The sequence below is a fragment of the Cheilinus undulatus genome, linkage group 13 (assembly GCF_018320785.1).
Source record: "Cheilinus undulatus linkage group 13, ASM1832078v1, whole genome shotgun sequence".
Classification (NCBI taxonomy): Eukaryota; Metazoa; Chordata; class Actinopteri; order Labriformes; family Labridae; genus Cheilinus; species Cheilinus undulatus.
In genome coordinates, this window is record NC_054877.1 from 19,693,544 (window position 1) to 19,711,492 (window position 17,949).

Genomic DNA, 17,949 nt, shown 5'->3' on the forward strand with positions numbered 1-17,949 from the left:
TCTAGTTGCTGATTAAACTTGACGTGTGTTTACAAAAGCAAACAGGTGTAAATTCTGTAAAAATACCTAAGTGATAACCTCTGCAGGGATTAAATATTAGCCCAACTGCTTAATCCAATCATATCCCAATTTAAGACAACTGGAGTGGGTACAATCATGACACAAAAGACGAACTCTAACGTGTATCTGTCATCACATGACTCACATTTATTTGAATTCTGATATGCTTATGCTTAGTTTTGCTCCTTAGTTAATTCCCTCTATAAATCTAATACACAAGACTCTTTCTAAAAGCCATCATCTCTACTGTCCCATTTGCTAACACTTTTGTAAACACTATCAAACAAAACAGAGAGGCCAACTGAGTGCAAGGCTGTTTGTTCACCCTCCCCCTTTGCAGGGATCTGCTCTGTGTTTGAATATTTGAAAAGAGTCATGCATAAATAGATTAAAACTTTCCATTTAGAAACTTTTGAATTTTGCACTAAGTCAAAAATAGACCTAAAGTTACTGAATACAGATGAATCAAAGTAAAACTGCATCTGCACCTTTAACATTACAAAGTACTACGCTCCTAACCCTACTACATAATAATGCCCTTCATCTGGAATGATCCAGGGCTCATCTGTTTTGACTAGAGTGACAAAACAATCAGTATTGTGACCAAGCAGGCCAACCAGATCACACAAGCTTCATGTTATACTCTGACAGGTGTCAAGTAACACCAGAGAACACCAAAACGAGCCTACTTATTAGGCACGTAACATTAACAAAGACTACAATAACCTCACACAGACCGTCTGGGCTTTTCTCTTTCACCTCATCGTTGCACACAAAATAGATCAAATCTCTGGGTCTGATCCCACATCTGAGTAAGATTTCTAGCTTTATACAAATTTCAAAATTAGAAGCCAGTCTCTTCATAAAGTTTCCATAAATTCTGAGGTAAAACAAATTCTTGACTAATGCCATCTACTAAAAAAATTATTTTTTTTTATTGGGTAAGCAACTATCTTTCTTCATAAAATTCTCTGCTTTGGCAGACTTTTAGGGTTCAGTAACAGCACAGTGTGTTAGACTTGTATTATTAGACTAGTAAGTGCATGTTTCTGCAAGATACAATATTAAATAACAGCTCTTATAACAAACACTTTCAAAATGACTGAGTGTACATTTTTCTGTAGCAGCTTAAACTATGACTAAGCAGTAATTTTTTGGAAAACAGAGGCCAACCAGATCACACAAGCTTTTTTAACACTCTTTCAGTTATCAGGTAACACCAGAGCACGGTTTGCACATAACATTAACTAAGTCTACACTAACCTCCAAAAGACAGTCTAGGCTTTTCTCTTTTACACATTAATCAGTGTATATATATATAAAAAAAAGATCAAATCTCGATTATCATCCGAGTAGGATTTCTAGCTTTATAAATTTCCTGATACTTGTTGTAACATAAAGAAGCTGTAAAAAATTAGAAGCCAGTAACATCATAAAGTTTTAATTAACTCAGAGGTAAAACAAATCCATGGCTTACTCCGTCTACTTCAACTGCAGCAAAGGTAGGAAAAACAAAACTAGAAATCTTTTTATTTGGTTAACAACTCTCTATCTTCACAAGGATATCTACTTTAATGGTTCAGTTACAGCATAGTGATTTAGACTGGTGTGAAGTGCTTGTTTAAGCAATATGTGACAATAACTACTCTTACAACAACCACTTTCAAAATGATTGAGTGTACATTTTCCCAGAACAGCTTCAACTATAACTGAGCAGTACAGCTTTGGAAAAGAGACGAATTTGGAATTACACTGCATTAAGAAAGCCTTGTAAAAGTGCAACTTGGTGCATTCTAATTATATAAACTCTTGAGAGTAATCATAACTCGGCTAACTCTAAGTGATTGGGTTATCCAGGGTTACCTGAAACAGTTGTGCTGTCATAGACTGACTTCAATGGTGATATACGTTCTCATTGTCTTAGCTTCAACTTCTTTTTTACATTAAACGCCTGCCTAGGCATGCTTAGTTAGTGTTTTCAAACAGCACTTACAAGCAGATGGTATTGTTTGGTGAGTTGGCAATACTGCCTTCAAGCCATGACGACTTTATTAAGAATTGCCTACAAGTAACGAGTAAGTATCAACGACACGGTGGCTAATATCGCAGTAACATATTACCTGAGGCTAACAATGCTTATTTCAGACATTTAAGCTGACACGTCGTGTCATTGAAAATGCCAACACTTTAGTGGCACTCGGGGGTTTCATGGACGAAAATTGCGGAAATAAACAAAAAGAAACCAAAACATATTGTAGTTATGTCTACTGTGTATAACTGCGTTTGTCATCAATTAATTTTCAAGACATAGACAGTAAAGAGGAGAGAAGTATCAAGTGAAATAAATGAATGAAGACGGGGCTCAGCTAGCCGTTAACCTTAGCTAGCTTCAATGTTGTTGTCCGTTTACCGTTAGCTAAAAGCAAACGGGGAGACGGTAACAGGCGCTAGCTCGCCGGTTTCAATGAAAGGCGGTGGCTTTATTAGTTACGTGAAAAACTAGTTTCATGTCTCGTATATTCATTTTCGATGGAAGTTTGTTCTGCGTACCAAAATATGCTAGCCAGCTTATAAGCTAGCTAACGTTAGCCGACGGTAGAATCAGAAATATGGCTTATCACAGGCAAAGGCGACAGGCTATCTAAAAGGGTCTGAAGTCACCCTGTCGTCTACTCCTTATTTACCTCTGCTTTAGCGAGATGCTGCCGATGAAGAGAATTACGGTGTCTTCAGTGAGTCCCCATCTCTTTGCCCGATAAACTCCTCTCAAGCCTCCTGACGTGTCCGTGTGTGGACCACCGTGGCTGGCTGCTGCTGAGGCTGGAAGCAGGGAGCTGAAGTTGATGGGACAGTGAGCCGCACAGTGGTGGTTCACTCACACAGCGGGTGTGACAGTTCAGTCCAGGGTTAAAATTACACATGAAGTGGAACACTCATTATATTTAGCTAGACTTTGACCTGGACTGCTCTTCTTGAGGGATGTTTTGTGTCTGTAATGTTACACTGAAGGACCAGCCTACATTTGGGTGAGATGTCTTAAATAGGCCAACTCTTGGCTCTCAAATGAGTTTCATGGGACCAGGGCACTTGGGGAAACTTTAGATGACACCAGCATGGATGTCTATTGTATCAAAGAGAACAGATTTAACAGAATATAAAATTATTTACCTCCCAGCCTTTTAGCTCATTTAAATGAAACTTGATTAAGGGCAACTGATCTCTCAATGGATGAGCGTTAATGCGAGATAACCTCTCTAAATGATTGCACCTTTAAAACAAAAGAAAAGCCTTTCAGAGGAAACAAGCACATGTTTAACTTGTTAATTAGACACACACCCTCAGACCAAAATGCTGTAGGGCCACTCATCTATATGATTCTGCTTCATTGTACCAGAAATACAACATTCCTGTCTTTAAACACATGGTTTTGACACAGTCCGACGCTCACAATTGTACAGATAAGACCTCCAAGAATATTCCAGTTATGCCTGTAATACTTTGCCTTGGGCTTTTTAGGTTGTGCTAGACACCTTGAATGAACCAGTTTTCACTGCATGAGTGTTTTCACATTGAAATTACTTTACACGTCATGAGGGTTTTCCTGCTTCACCTCCCCTACAAACTGTTGTGATGACTGACACTTGTAGCTTGCAACAGCACAAACAAGAGACATGGCATACACGCACACTGTATAAGTTTAACATTACTGCTACTGATAGATACTTAAAGCTGAAATCAGTTACATGTCGAATGTCACACAACACAAAGCAAATACTTGCTAGGAAGTTCATAACATCAGTTGTTTCTTTATTCTTTACAGAAACCTCAGGCTTGAGGTAAAAGGTTTTCTAAATTGGTGTAGTATGAGAAAACAGCATTTTGCTTTGCTGGCCTTCATACTGGTTTTGAAACAAAGAATGGTGAACCATTTCCCATGAGCGTACATCACATAAGCTGACAATATTTGCCTTAACTGACAGAAGACATCTTAAGCCACTAAAAGCACACAGTTATCCTCTCTAAATTACATACATAGTTTTCTTCTTGACAAGTAATACCCAAAGCTATTTAGCCCAGCACATGAAAGACGCAGGAGAAAGCAGCTGTATTCATCCTTTATTTAAACTGCTTTGGAGCACCGGCATGTGCCGGGGTAAAATGCTTTGGAAAAAGCCCAGTTGTTCATCTTTTCTGCTTTATTTCATGACACAGCAACTACATCCTTTAGCCTTTCTTCTCCTCTTTTTCCTCTTCTTCAGGGTTGTAGACGCTGACGGTGAACTCACCAGCCTCTTTGCCGTACTTGTTCTTGACAACAAGGGCGTACTTGCCAGAGTCAGCCGTGGTGACGGTGGCAATTGTGATGCTGGCAAACTTGCCTGCCTCAAACTTGAGTTTGTAGTGGTCATCAGACACCAGTTCCTTGTCATTCTTCACCCAGCACACCTCAGGCGTGGGCTCACCCCAAACGTTGCCAGTAAGATTCAAGGACTAAAAAAGAGGCATTGCAAGGATTTGATGTGAGACAAAACATATTGAATTCAACAGAAGAAGGGCTGTAATGCTGAGACAATAAGATGAAGGGGAAGGCGATAGAAGCAGTGTTTAAACACAGGTTATATCAACTTTATTTACCTTGCCCTCTTGGATTGCAACCACATCTGGCAAGCCTCCAACAACCCGAGCACGGTCTAAATAAGAAATGTAAGAGAGAGCCAAGAAGTAAATCAAGCAACCTGGGGAACATTTTTTTCACCAACATGATATTCACCCAAAATAACTTTCAAGCCATACTTTGAACCATACTTTATGACACATTTTGCAATACTTTTAACTTTATTGTATGCATGAATTAAGTTTTGGTCTTTTCTAACTCCCCTCTGCAGAAATAGATTTCCAATTTCCTGGAAAGTCACTGCCTCTGAATGATCATGGTATTTTGTTGACAAATTGGATCCTGAATCTTAACCCAGGTCTAAAATTCTATTAAAACTGAAATAGCCTCTATATCTAGAAAATGTTACACAATTTCATAGAGTCTCCCTAGAGAAACCAAATAATACATAACCACTCACTTCTCTCTGCAATTGCTGCTGCCCTGCAGAAGGAAAGAGACAGACACAGTCAGAAGCATCTTTAAATGGTATCTCAGGCTGAATGGTGTGACCTTTTCGTCTCCACTATACAATAACAGGAAAGGTATTTTGAGATTTTCTGAAAGCGCTCACAAAGTACATACAGTCTATTTTAGGTTTGTGATGACTGTTAGTATTTATGTGCGTAAACATCCTCCTCTAGCTAAAATACAGAGTTACACAACAGACCTATCAAGTCAGATGGGTTTGTTTACTCACTTGAGCCTTTGGAATTCCTCAAACGCCTGTTCCCATGCTGTAACAGAAAAAAAAATCAATTTTTTTGTGATTAATTAACACAAAAATAATCAGAGTATTCCAGAACTTTAGGAAATATGGGAAACTTCTTCCTTGTTTGGCTTTAAAGTCTCACTCACCCTGGCCACTGAGATCGAAGACTCTCTTAACACTGTCCTTGCCATCAAAGATGTCCATGCTGTATTTGCCCTTGTCCTTCTCTGTGGGCTCGTTGATCTTAAGCCAAAGCTGCTCCCCTGTGACTCCAGCCTTCACTCTCTCTGAGGCGGCGATCTTAGCATCTCTGAAGGAGAAAAGGGTAACACAGATATCAATTACTGCTAGAAAGTGACCTAATCAAGTATAACGAAGAGCAAGATTAATATAGCAGAGGAGATATTTCTATTGACCCTCAAAGTCATTTCCCTATCATACAAATTTAGAGATTCATGTTTGTTCCCAAATATGTGAGTAAAGAAACAATCCAAGTCAAATACATAGAGTTAAAATAACTGTTTAGTATCAGGAAACTGAAAAAATTCTTTGGTTTCAGAAAACAGAAATCCAGGGGAGGCAGGAATGCAATGATTTTTACTCAACTTAGTCTTTTAGGCCAGTGTTTTCCAACCTTTTCCCCTTGGAGCCCCCCCCCCCTTGTATCTAAGAAAACTAAATTCCCCCTCTCCCTCAAGACCCACACCAAAAGCAATACAATTCTATCACAAATAATAGACTGTTCCTGTCTAATTGAAAAAATCCTTGAGGAAGTAGATCTACACATATTTTTTCTGCAAAAAGACCTTTGAATAAACTAATGATGTTTCACATTCAGTTACCACAAATTTAAATATCCATCTAGCTGACCAGTCCAAAGACAAGTAAATACATTCTGTACACCAACTTCACACTGTACCAGTAAAACAACATCATACAGTAACAGTGTGAACTTGGGTTGCAGAACATTGCTAAGGTTATCAATGCTAGTGCCACCTGCCTTTGTAGATTAACAACCAAATTCCTGAGCGGAATAGGGCGTCGTATGCAAATATAACTTTACACAGCCATAGTACAACTTTATTTTCTGGATCAAAATAGAGCTAAACTTTGCTGGTCCTGAGGGGAGCTATCCATGCTATTGTTCAGGACCCAAGACAGAAGAAAAAGTGACACATGCTGCTAAAAATCAACAAAGATTTTAATTGTTTCACTGATTAAAAGAAAGGGCCGTGCATGCTTTTCTTTCCAAAAGACCTTTGTATAAACTTCTTAATAACTGCTCTATCATGGTTCTAGTCAATATTTGCATATCTAATTTTGGCAGCTTCAGAGCAGATGGAGAAAAAAAAAATCCCTTACTTGCAGGTATCTAAAAAAAAAAAAGTGTTGCTTTCACAAGATTGATTAAATGGCATTAAAGTGGAACCCTCCAACAACTTATGAAGGTTAGATATTCCTTTTTTTCACCCAGACCCAAAAGCTGCTATCCATTATTCTAGGTAGTAAATTTGGATTTTCACATATTGGAGTGAAAACAGAGGTAATTTGGGATCTGACTTCTAGTTTCCTAATAGCTTTCCATGCCTTAACCGTGGACATTGTGAATGGGTTGGTACAGGCCGACGTCAAGGATTGTTGTTTCTTTAATGTGAGACACATTTACAGCATGAGTGAAGTTATCCACTGAGTTAGAGTTCCCACCTGTGGCTTTAGGTCGATATTCTTCATCAGGATGTATGGCCTTGCTATGAGGTTGACTCTCACTCTTTTAACATTTTAAAAGTGTAGTTTAACTTTATGTAATGTGGACCACCAGAAACACTTTTTAAGTTTTAAATTTATCATTATATGAGTTTAATTAAAATGTCATTTTTTATGTGTATATTACTCTATTATAGAACTCTGACTTAACTGGAACAAGCTGGCTGAAAATCAATTCCATGTTTTTATTGACAATAAGGAAAGATCATACTTTACTGTACAACTCCTCAGTAGCTACTCAGTACTCAATTCAAACTTTAAATCAAATCCTATTTTACTTTGACTTGAACAGATTTATAGACCAATACTTTGCTTTTACTAAAATACATTTTAACCAGAGTAACTGTACTTTTACTTGAGTACAATAGTCATGTACTCCTCCTTTGATCTTTGGTGTCCCCTTACAGAGGCCCAAACTCCATGTTGGGAACCCTAGATTGAGAATGAATACACACAAGCTTTAAGCTTTGTAGGTCCCAATTTGAAACCCAAACCGTCACCATCATTGTGACATTTGGAAAAAGTAGAAGCCTGGGTTTGAGTGCAACACTCAACATAAGCTGCATGTCACACCCCACTCTTTCCCAAGATGTCCTGTCTTTATTGGCGCAAATGGCCTAATAAGCAAACAAAAAGTAGAAATGAGAATAACCTAAGTATTTGGTCATGCCTTTTAGTTTAAAGATTTGGATTTCATTCATGCAGTTGTCTGTTTTGGAACCTCTTTCACATGATATTTTTGCATTGATTCCTACATTCTTCTACCAAATATTTACAACAAACTTGTTGCTTCTTTTCTCAGGAATGCATATATTGATACTTGTTTACTATCAATCATGAATATATATGAATAAAATATATAAAATAGTAAAATAGGAAGGTTTATGTTGGTTTGTTTCGTACACATGAATATTCCAGACAGGATATTAGAAATTTTATTTAGTTGTATGGGGGAAAAATGTATTTAACCTACTTGTGGAGCCAATTAACACGCAGTTCCTCATCGTAATATGTGACATTGGAGTAGAGGATGATGCCATGTTCAGTGCTGAGAACTTGGATCTCAGAGGAGGAGTTGGCTGGAAGAAGAGAAAAACCAGTCCAACTGTTGTCAGCATCTCATGGAAACAAATGGATTATGTGTATCATGCTGTAATTTTCATTCTATAGCAGTAAAAATTCATGCAGTGAAAAAATGCTGTAGATTCATTTCTGGGGAGTTCTAGTGTGTGGTCTATGCGTGGAGCTTCATTATAGCTTAGTAAGTGTGAAGTTTTATGACTCACCAATAACCCTGAACAGTTCATTCATCACAGCTTGGTATCCTGGGAAAAATAACAAAAAACAGCAATTACAGTTATGTGAGCCAAAATCACCTTTTTGGAGGACTTTCAGTGTTGGTTTCCACTTGATTTTGATTGAAATTATTCTGAAGCAGACTATACCTGCATCTGTCAGATTGAATGTGCTCCTATCTCTGCCTCTTTCGTCCTTCAGGAAGACCTCGTAAATACCCGCGTCCTTCTTGCAGATCTGGAGTTTAAAGTAAAAGCGACTTCAGCAAACTTGAAAAAGCGATTAACTTGTTTCTACTTCAAACAGAGGGGAACACGGTGTAATTTTGAGGACATATAAAAGACAAGAACAGCCAGACAGAGACCAACTAAACCGAAAAGGCAAGCTTTTCTCCCGCCCAGGATGCTGCAGGCGTTATAAGGGAAAACATGGATAAGGGTAAGACGAGGTGAACATATGGAGAAATGATAGGCATGAACTTATGGCAGCAAAGATTGTGTCCAGACTTTGGGTCTTGGTGGTGGGGTCTCCACGGGGGCTGCCTTTTTTCGTCCTTTTTCTTCCTCCTGTATTGGTTTCTTAATAACCCACTGTGAATTAGACAGATAAGCCAGTTACTGCAAGAAGCGGATGACAGGAATGGCGAAGAAGAGGCCGCCTCTCCTGAGTTCATGCAATGACAGCAGCCCTCTATTTATGAGTGATGTACATCAACATAACTTCGCTTGCACCTGACAGACCAGATTAAAGTCTAAAAATGTTTTCCAGGTTTAAAATGTCTGCCCAGGGTTGCTAGAGAAGTTAAATTGAAGCATGTTAGAAATGAAGTTGATGAAATAATAACACAGATAAACCATATAGTGCATGAACACTATACGGGCATAAATGTTGAAATGAAAAATCAGTAAGTCTATAGAATCAATAAAAACAAAACCAGAAATCTACAAAAGAGTCAGGTGGACTCAGTACATCTATCCTTACACCAAGTACAACATGCTGACGTCCTGCCTCCATCAGAGCTCAGTGTCAGCAACAAGAGTATTTTTAAAGATGTTTCATCATTTATGATTCTCTGTGTCAGAGAGGGATGGTTGCTAGCGTAGCACCTAGCTTAGCTCTACAATGGAAGCAAAGCTGCATGGAGAGCAACTCCTTTAGCTCTTTGCTTAGCAGCTCACGACTCCAGACAAAGTACGGCCTCCGTTTAATGGGCTGACCTTTCCGATATTAAAGGTCAGCTCGCCATCCTTTCTCTCAATTTTCTGGGCGTCCTCATCATCCTCAGCAATCTCGATGCTGTCCTTGGACCAGATGATCTCAGTCTCTGGTCTGACATTTCCAATCTGTTGACAGAGTGAAGAAGAATGGGAATGAGTTGGTTCTACCAAGTTGAAAACAATATTTTAAAAAGTGTAAAGCTGTACACAGATGTACAGCTTCTTTCCTTACCTTGCATTTCAAAAGCACATCACATGCTGAAGTAACAGCGAAGCTAAGGTACTCAACAAAGTGAGGACCTAAAGATAGGCATAAAGTAATTATTGAAACACATTTCTACATTCAGTTTTGAACTTAAAAAAGGAATATGTTAGACCCCCTTACCTTGTTTTCTGACCCATTCTGCCCTCTCAAACTCTGATTTCTTTTGAAGCTCCCTGAACTCTGAAAAAAGCAACAAAAATTCAAGAGTTTAATTCCACACTTTCTGTACATTTTCTTAAATCCCAGGCTGAATGATTCAGATTTGTGGCATTTAGCTACAGCATGAAGTCGAAAGCCACATGATGGCACAAATACATGGTGTTCTGCTGCCCCTCAATGGACATGTACATTTATTGCAGTCTTACCATCTCCAATAAGAACCAGGCTGGTTGTTCCCTTAGCCTTTCCATCAACCAGGTTGAAGGTGAATGTGCCCTCATCAGTGACCTCCAGGGAGTCCATAAACATTTCAATGATGCCGGTAGACTTGTCGAAGTTCATTGTGTATTTCTGGAGGCAAGAAAATGAGAGGAACCTGGAGCAATTAGTAAAGGAAATACCAGTTTTTAAGAACATAAAACAGAAGCACACAAATCGGGTGATACAGTAGCGGGACTTTGTCAGTATGGTATCTACCTTGCCCTGAGTGATGATGGCATCATTAAAGACATACTCCACTTGGCAGTTCTGGGTAAATTTCTCCACCTGGGTCCAGAACCGCACACGACCCTTCTCAAGTAGATCCATGGCCATTTCGTTCTTGAAGGGAATAACTAGAAAAAACACACATTTTTGTAAAATCTTACAGGATATACTTATACAGTAACTAACAATAAAATCATGGTTTGCTAAGTATGATTTCCAAGACCATCCTTTTTACTAAAGATTTTCTTTTTAAGTATTTTTGATGCTTTTGCCTTTATTTAAATTTGAAAGCTAGAGCAGCAGGAAAAGTGGGGAGAAGGAGAGGGGGATGAAATGCAACAACTAGAGTCCAGATAAGGAATCAAACGTCAGCCTTCGTGGCTTTGAGGTTTAACCTCTGTACAGGCTTTAGCCTCTGCTTGAGCTTCCCTCTAAAGCAGTGGTTCACAACTGTTGTGCCAGGATCCAAAAGTGGCCACAAAGCTCTTTCCAGTGGGTCACAAATATGTGCCAGGAAAAAACAGGTTGCAAAAACTCCACGTACACAAGCCTTAAGAGAACATGGGGTAAATTAAAACATATTTACTCACTTTTTCCTATGAAACAAGAAAATTCCAGTATTTACCTTAAAAGCTCTAATTATTTATCTAATTTTCCTTGGAGTACAGAGGTAAGATAACAAGGAAATTCCTTGAGAAATTATCAAATTTGGAAAAATTGAGTAAAATAAGAGATATGCACATGTGCTTCTGTAATTATGTGCTTTTGGATATGTTTGTCATATCCTGTCTCTTGTTTAAGTATGTTTATGTTTTCGTCTATTTGGAGTCCAAACTGCAACATTTGTCATTAAATCAATTCTGATGTTTAGAAATGTTAAAAATTTGGGCCGTGATTTCTTATAAGGTGTTACTGGTGGGTCCTGATGCCTGACCAGTTGAGAATCACTGCTCTAGAGAGTAATTGTTAACAAAAAAGGGAGGTTCCCCAATGTTTTTGGGGTGTGATACTTCTCCATTTATTCCAAGGTATTACTTTGAAAATAACTTAGAAATTTATTTTAAAAAAATGTTACTGTTACAGTCATATCCAACACTAATTCTTAACTCAATATTTAGAATTGTTTGACCAATGTTAACAGTCAATCAATTAATCAACCTTTTTTATACTCAAGAAATCACCAAGGGGGCAAACCTCATTTGCAATTTTGTTGAATGTTAAACGCTGTCATACATTGTCTCTTTTCACTTTGCCATGTTGTTTTGATGTCTTTCATTAAGTACTTTAAAGCATCTGAATTGCTTTGTTGCTAAAATGAGCTACAAATAATTTTTTCTTGCCCTTATACAGAAAATGTTCAGTATTGGAAATAAAAAAGGTTTTCTATGATAAGATGGGATATTCACCAGGAAACTTGTGCTCATGGCTGAGATCCAGAAGACGCTTCAGACCTGTCAAAAAACAGCCAACGTAAAATGAGTTAATGCCCTAATATGTGGCACCTCTAGAGAACAACACATTACTTGTGACGGCAAATCTAACTTTGGATATTACAAGTCAAGACATACTGAAATGACAAAGATGAGACAGCTTTCCAAACAAACACACATATGCCTCTCAGAGAAACAGAGGTCAATTTGATGCAGCTGTTGAAACAGGATAACTGGCAGGAGTGTCCACAGTCCTTCAGGCGCCCCTTAAGGCATTAGCACTGATATCACCCAAACAAAAAACAGGAGAATCAAGTATCTGCCACGCTGGGGCAGAGACGCTGACAGTGTGGGCTGACTCACCCTCCTCAGTGAGCGTGTAGCTGGAGGAAATGCCATCAGTGTTGGTGACCATACAAGAGAACGTGCCAAGATCCTCCAGGGAAGGACTGTTGAAGATAGCTCTGGACCTGGAGAGGAGGACACAGGGGGATAAAACCGCACTAATGTGGAAAGATGAATGTGCTGATTTAACAAGCCAAAAGGGTTTCAATGGAGGGTAAAAGGCCCCGGAACAAGCCTAGAGCAAGAACTAAAGAGACAACTTGTTCCCTGAAAGTTGCACAAAAACTATGTCACATAAAGGATACTTACTTTCCTTTTTCATTGACAATAGTCAGGCGAGAGGTGTCTGCCATAGGCAGGTAGTTCTTGGACCACACAAACTCAGATCCTTCTTTCATTTCAGAGCACTCAAAGACCATAGAGATAACACCATCATCGTCAATATCCACATAAATCTCTTTGGTGCCTGAGGACAAGAGGGTGAATGGTTAATGTATGTTAATTCATAGAAATATGGATTTCAGCTCTGGAATTTAGGATTACAGATTTGCAGTCATGAATAATAAAATTAGATGATCAGTTCAGGTATGAAAAATGAGATTCAGTGCAGATTCTCCTACTTACATGTGTAGGAACACCATGTGATTGAGTACTTAAGTAACACAACTTTCACACTCACCAGGGCGAGTCTGGGCCAGGATTGGACCAAAGATTGCTGAGGGCTTTCCAACTCCGGCAAGATTTTGAGCCCGCACACGGAAAACGTAGGATGCACCAGCCTTCAGCCCTGAAACCTGAATCAGCACATGAGGTGTAAAACAGCGAGCTAGTTAAACTTTTTTCTTAGTAGGCTGTTTGGGCTACATATCAGTAATAATTAAAAATGTTAATCCAATAAAGCTTCCGTTGTCCTCACCTTCATGTATTTCATCTTATTGACCTTCTCATGAACAGCCTTCCAGCCTTCTTCTCCAGCAGAGGCCAGCTTGACATCCATGTAGTACCCATTGACAGGAGAGCGGCCGTGGAAAACAGGTGGCTCCCACAGGACCACCACAGAGGTGTCACGAACCTCCAGCACATGAAGACCAATGGGAGCACCTTAGAGATTCAAGAATATAGTTGAAGAAAAGGCAGAAAAAAATCAGCCAACTATTATTAAAACCATATTCTCTTTTACTGGCTTGTTTAAAAAGCAAGATCATAGGATACTTTCATACAGGTTTACATCAACAACTCAGATCTACATGAATTTGGCTTTCCTGTGTTGTTAATAAAGGTTTTATGATAAATTTGTCTGAGATTTGCAACAAAGGAAGCGTTATAAACAAGAATTTTGATCCTGGATCTTTATTGCAACTAACTCCTTCATGCAGTCTTACTTAACATAAATCATTTATTTGCAAGTTTTGGTACTGGAACTTTATCAGGCAAAGGCATAGCATTTAGAAATGTAATAACTAAGTAATTTCTCAGAAATTAAGCAGTGTGTGGAAGTTAACTTGGAATATTTTGATGGATTCATCGCCCTCCAATGCATCTGTTTTATGAAAAAGGCACGCTAGGAGTTGTTTCTATTTTGAATTGAATTACATTCTGTTCTCTTTAATGTGAATACACCATCGGTTGTGCTATTGTAATTCTAAATGAGCACTTTTATACCCATTATAGTGCATTCAAATGCAGTACTGTGTAAAGCTTTTAGGCATGTTTGAGCCAAAAATTTAGGCTGAAGTAAGGAGTAGACGTGGCGAGTAAGCCGCCTTAGGGCACTATCAGGTGGGAAAGAAGACTGACTCAACTCTGGTCTTGCTCTGGATGTCCTTGCATGTTAGCAGGGACATGGGAAAATAATCTGCTGAAAAAATAACAAAGTCCACACCTTTAGGGCAAAGTAAGGGGTGAATATAGCAAGTAAGCACGGCCTAGAATACTGTCTAGGTGGGTAGTAGGGTTGCCATTATCCCCTGGTCATGCTGTGCATGTTCCAATGGCCCGAAAGAGATATGTCATAGAGCCTCACCTTGTCCGCCGTGACGCATGTGGGTGTCTGACCCCATGATGAATTCCTAGTCCCCTGCATGCCTAAAACTTACTGTATATCCCACAGTTAATTGTAAGAAGTATTCTGCAACCAATGCTCTCATATATGCCAGACGGATTCGAGGTGCAATGCAAGTGTGAATATAGAACAAATTAGCTTTGAAAAGTTCACATTGTGAGGTGTTTTTTAATGACGTCTAATCTGTTAGCCTTAGAGTTAATGTAAAGTTACAGCGCTGAGAATTTATAAGAAAGAAATGTTTTTCCTGATGATAATAACCGACATCTTTTTAAATAATCAGCTGATGGCACTGATATCTATGAGCCGTTGTTGCTACAAATCTTAATTGTGTAACAGGCTGGAAAAGTACTTCTCTTTTATTGTGCCACTATATAGCCCTCTACAGCTCACTATACAGGCATTAGGAATGACTGTGTGATTTAGAAACTGCTTTGGAATAGACTGTAATTTTTTGTCCAAGTTTATCATATTTAAACATCTATGAATCAGCTTTCTATAGCATATTCAAAGTCAGGCAACTCTTGTTAGGTATCAAGTCAACTGTTTTACTTTTTACAAATCTGCTACAGCAACTTCACTCTTGACTAATCTTCAAACTTCTCTCAAGCACAAGCTGATACTTCAATCTGTGTTGATCGACTTAAAATCCTGTTTAAAGCCAACAATTATTGAGCAGTATAAAACCTGCCTGCCTGTTGTTATTGCAAAGAGGAATTTTGGCTAATTATTAGCTCTTGAGCTGAGCTATTAATTATCTACAGGTTTCCTCTCCCATGTTTATCAAAACCACTTTTCTGCTCCTTAATTGCATACCTGGTACAGTAATGGTCCATTCTTTGCACTCCAGAGCTGCACTGACCAGAGAGGCTTTACTCACACCTGCCATGTTCATAGCACGCACACGGAACTGGTAGAAGACGTTCTCCTTCAGGTTCTCAGCCTAAAAGAAACAAATGAAGATAAGTGGAAATGATTATAATGGTTGCTTTAAAGGGATACTTCAGCATTTTGGCAAATTTGCTCATTGCCACTAACAAGAATTTCCTACAAAAAAACACCATAATTTTTTTTAAATATAAAGAAGATAAACTTGTCTTTGCTAGTTTAATTTAATTGTTTGTTCTGGGATTAAAGTAAAAATACAAACCTTATAGGAGGTAGTAGTCAATGCCTTTTCATGCATTTCATGCCATTTGCCAAAAATGTCTCCCTTCACAGTCCTGTAGTCCACAAAATATCCCCTGATATCAGCTCCTCCATTGTTTGCTGGCGCTGTCCAGCCCAGCACCATGTAGTCCTTAACAGCCTCCAGCAGGGTCACACCAGTGGGCTTTCCAGGGACGGCTAAGAGGAAAGAAATAGGTTACACAAAGTTAAGATATGTGTTTAAGAATATATTAACATCTTATTTGTTTTAATTTGTCTTTAAAAAAAACTCTTCAGTCCTAAAACACAAAATATACAAATGATCTGAAATGTACCCTGTTTTTAGCCCAGTTTTAGCTTCTGTTAGTTTTAGCTATCACAGCAATAACAAGTAGTACAGTTAAATATGCTACATGCTTTTGGCACACATGTAATACAATTGTTTAGGGTCATTGTATTGGATAAAATACTTACACTCTAGACCAGTGGCTGGATAATTTTCACTCTACGAAAGCCCCAGAAAGCCAGGCGAGACTCTTTTAAGGCCCATGCTCTCTAGAACACAATTTATTTTAGCCTTTACCTTGGCCATGCAGCAACAGACATCCCTAAAGAGTTATTACATAGCAAAAAAGATCACCAGCAATACATTTTAAACAGCAATAAATAAATACACACATTCAAAGCAGTGTACAATGTGATCTATTTTGTAATTAATCTTGTCTGTTAAAAATGAAGTCATGAGAAAGAGATTAATGAGCATTGTTAGTGCTGAGCATGCCTTGCAACCACATGCAAATATATAAACCAGCAGTTAAATAGGAGCATCTGCCATGTGAATTCATGCCGCAAACAAGTAAATCCCTGAACAGCCAGATGTATGAGGGAAGAAATGAGGATATGAAAAAGAGGAGAATAATGGATACGATTTTTTTTTTTGGTCTGAAAAATGAGTGCTAAAAGTTGGCAAGGTTCATGAAGAAAGCAGAGTTAAAAGGCTCACTAGCAAAGAGCAGAGAGCTGCGGGTCATTTGTGCAACAATCCTAATTTAAAGTAAGTCTGTTTTTTTCTTTGCCAGCAGTCACTCCCCAGATAAATAAATGTTTAAAAATAGCCGGGAGGATGTGGCAGGGGGAGAGAATGGATGGAGCAAAGGGAGAGAGTATGGCTTGAATGCTACAGGCAGAGTAAATAATGGAGACGTTTGAGGACACTCACAGATGGCCGCCTGCACAACCACCGCATCAGAAACAGCAGAACTCTGGCTGTATCCAGCAGCGTTGACTGCTTTGACTTTAAACACATAGTTTGCTCCAGTGGTAAGGCCATGGCACACAAATCTGAAAAAGTTAAGATAAAGTTGTAGAGTCTAGAATTATTATGACACTCTAACAACAGAATAAGGATTTTTGTAGTTTTTTAATCACAACCAGAAGATGAAAATTCTTTGAATTCAATGACTAATGCTGCAGGAAAACAGATAATACATTTCAGGTAACATTACTAGCTACGTTATTTTCCCTGCAGCTGATTGCTAAAGTAGCTAGTTTAGCTAACATACTTTGTATTGCCAGCTGATCCTTATAAGTTAAGTGTGACTTGCAAAGGAAAAGACTGATCCATTATTAACCAATACACATCTGCTGCTCATCAGCATGATACACTCTTTCAGAAATGAAAGATAATAACTATACACTATTAAGCATTACCAAAGCATTGCTATTTAAATTCAGTGTTTAACAGTTTACTGTTCCCTAGTTCAGTATTGTCTTAATAGGAAGCATCAGGGAGGCTAATGTGTTCCCTTAATGGTTATCCAGATTAAAATGTTGAAATCACCTGTCTACAATGTATAGGACTGCTTTACTTTAAGAATAATCATTGGCTATCAAAGATGTAATAACTGTGTGACATTTATTTTCTTAACAAGTTATATATACAATAAAATGTGACTTTTGAGAATTAAATTGCGTGATTGTACCTATTTAGCTTACATAACCCATTCATATCGTATGCAGTGAATGATTTCTTAATTCATAAACACAGATTGCCTTTAGCTGTACCCACCTGGTCTCCTTGACAGGTTTATTGTTGCAAGGCATCCAGACATCAGTGCCCACCACACTACATTCAATATAATAACCAACCAGTCTGACATCCTTGGAGGCCCCCCAGGAGAGCACCACTGAGGTGGCCGTGTTCCTGGTGGGCACTGGGTTGCCTGGAGCTGGGGGCAGGTCTTTTGAAGATGAAATATGAAATTAGATTATTAAGGAGGCTATGCAGTCACATTTTGGTGGAAAGTTATGAAAACTGTAATAACTATACAAAATGAAGTCATGCATGCTC

General features: G+C 38.6%; 2 protein-coding genes across 3 annotated transcripts in view; both read right to left on the reverse strand.

Annotated features, from left to right (window-relative positions):
* The window catches only part of lpin2 (lipin 2), a 35,388-nt gene extending 32,468 nt beyond the window's left edge, over positions 1-2,920 (reverse strand). The window contains exon 1 of the mRNA XM_041802961.1: positions 2,745-2,920. The gene's annotated coding sequence lies outside the window, so the exon portion shown is untranslated. The remainder of the gene's footprint in view (positions 1-2,744) is intronic.
* A 926-nt stretch (positions 2,921-3,846) lies between these two features.
* myom1a (myomesin 1a (skelemin)) overlaps positions 3,847-17,949 on the reverse strand; it is a 29,677-nt gene continuing 15,574 nt past the window's right edge. For both annotated transcript variants that reach the window (XM_041802317.1, XM_041802318.1), the window contains 22 exons: positions 17,668-17,839; positions 16,819-16,940; positions 15,601-15,797; positions 15,267-15,393; positions 13,305-13,489; positions 13,068-13,182; positions 12,698-12,854; positions 12,407-12,513; positions 12,020-12,064; positions 10,605-10,741; positions 10,334-10,478; positions 10,089-10,148; positions 9,936-10,003; positions 9,704-9,829; positions 8,636-8,723; positions 8,477-8,515; positions 8,164-8,269; positions 5,573-5,736; positions 5,415-5,451; positions 5,136-5,158; positions 4,696-4,751; positions 3,847-4,551 (listed from right to left, as the gene is read on the reverse strand). In XM_041802317.1, coding sequence (XP_041658251.1) covers positions 4,285-4,551; positions 4,696-4,751; positions 5,136-5,158; positions 5,415-5,451; positions 5,573-5,736; positions 8,164-8,269; positions 8,477-8,515; positions 8,636-8,723; positions 9,704-9,829; positions 9,936-10,003; positions 10,089-10,148; positions 10,334-10,478; positions 10,605-10,741; positions 12,020-12,064; positions 12,407-12,513; positions 12,698-12,854; positions 13,068-13,182; positions 13,305-13,489; positions 15,267-15,393; positions 15,601-15,797; positions 16,819-16,940; positions 17,668-17,839 — 2,543 coding nt within the window. In that variant the 3' untranslated portion in view covers positions 3,847-4,284. The remainder of the gene's footprint in view (positions 4,552-4,695; positions 4,752-5,135; positions 5,159-5,414; positions 5,452-5,572; positions 5,737-8,163; positions 8,270-8,476; positions 8,516-8,635; positions 8,724-9,703; positions 9,830-9,935; positions 10,004-10,088; positions 10,149-10,333; positions 10,479-10,604; positions 10,742-12,019; positions 12,065-12,406; positions 12,514-12,697; positions 12,855-13,067; positions 13,183-13,304; positions 13,490-15,266; positions 15,394-15,600; positions 15,798-16,818; positions 16,941-17,667; positions 17,840-17,949) is intronic.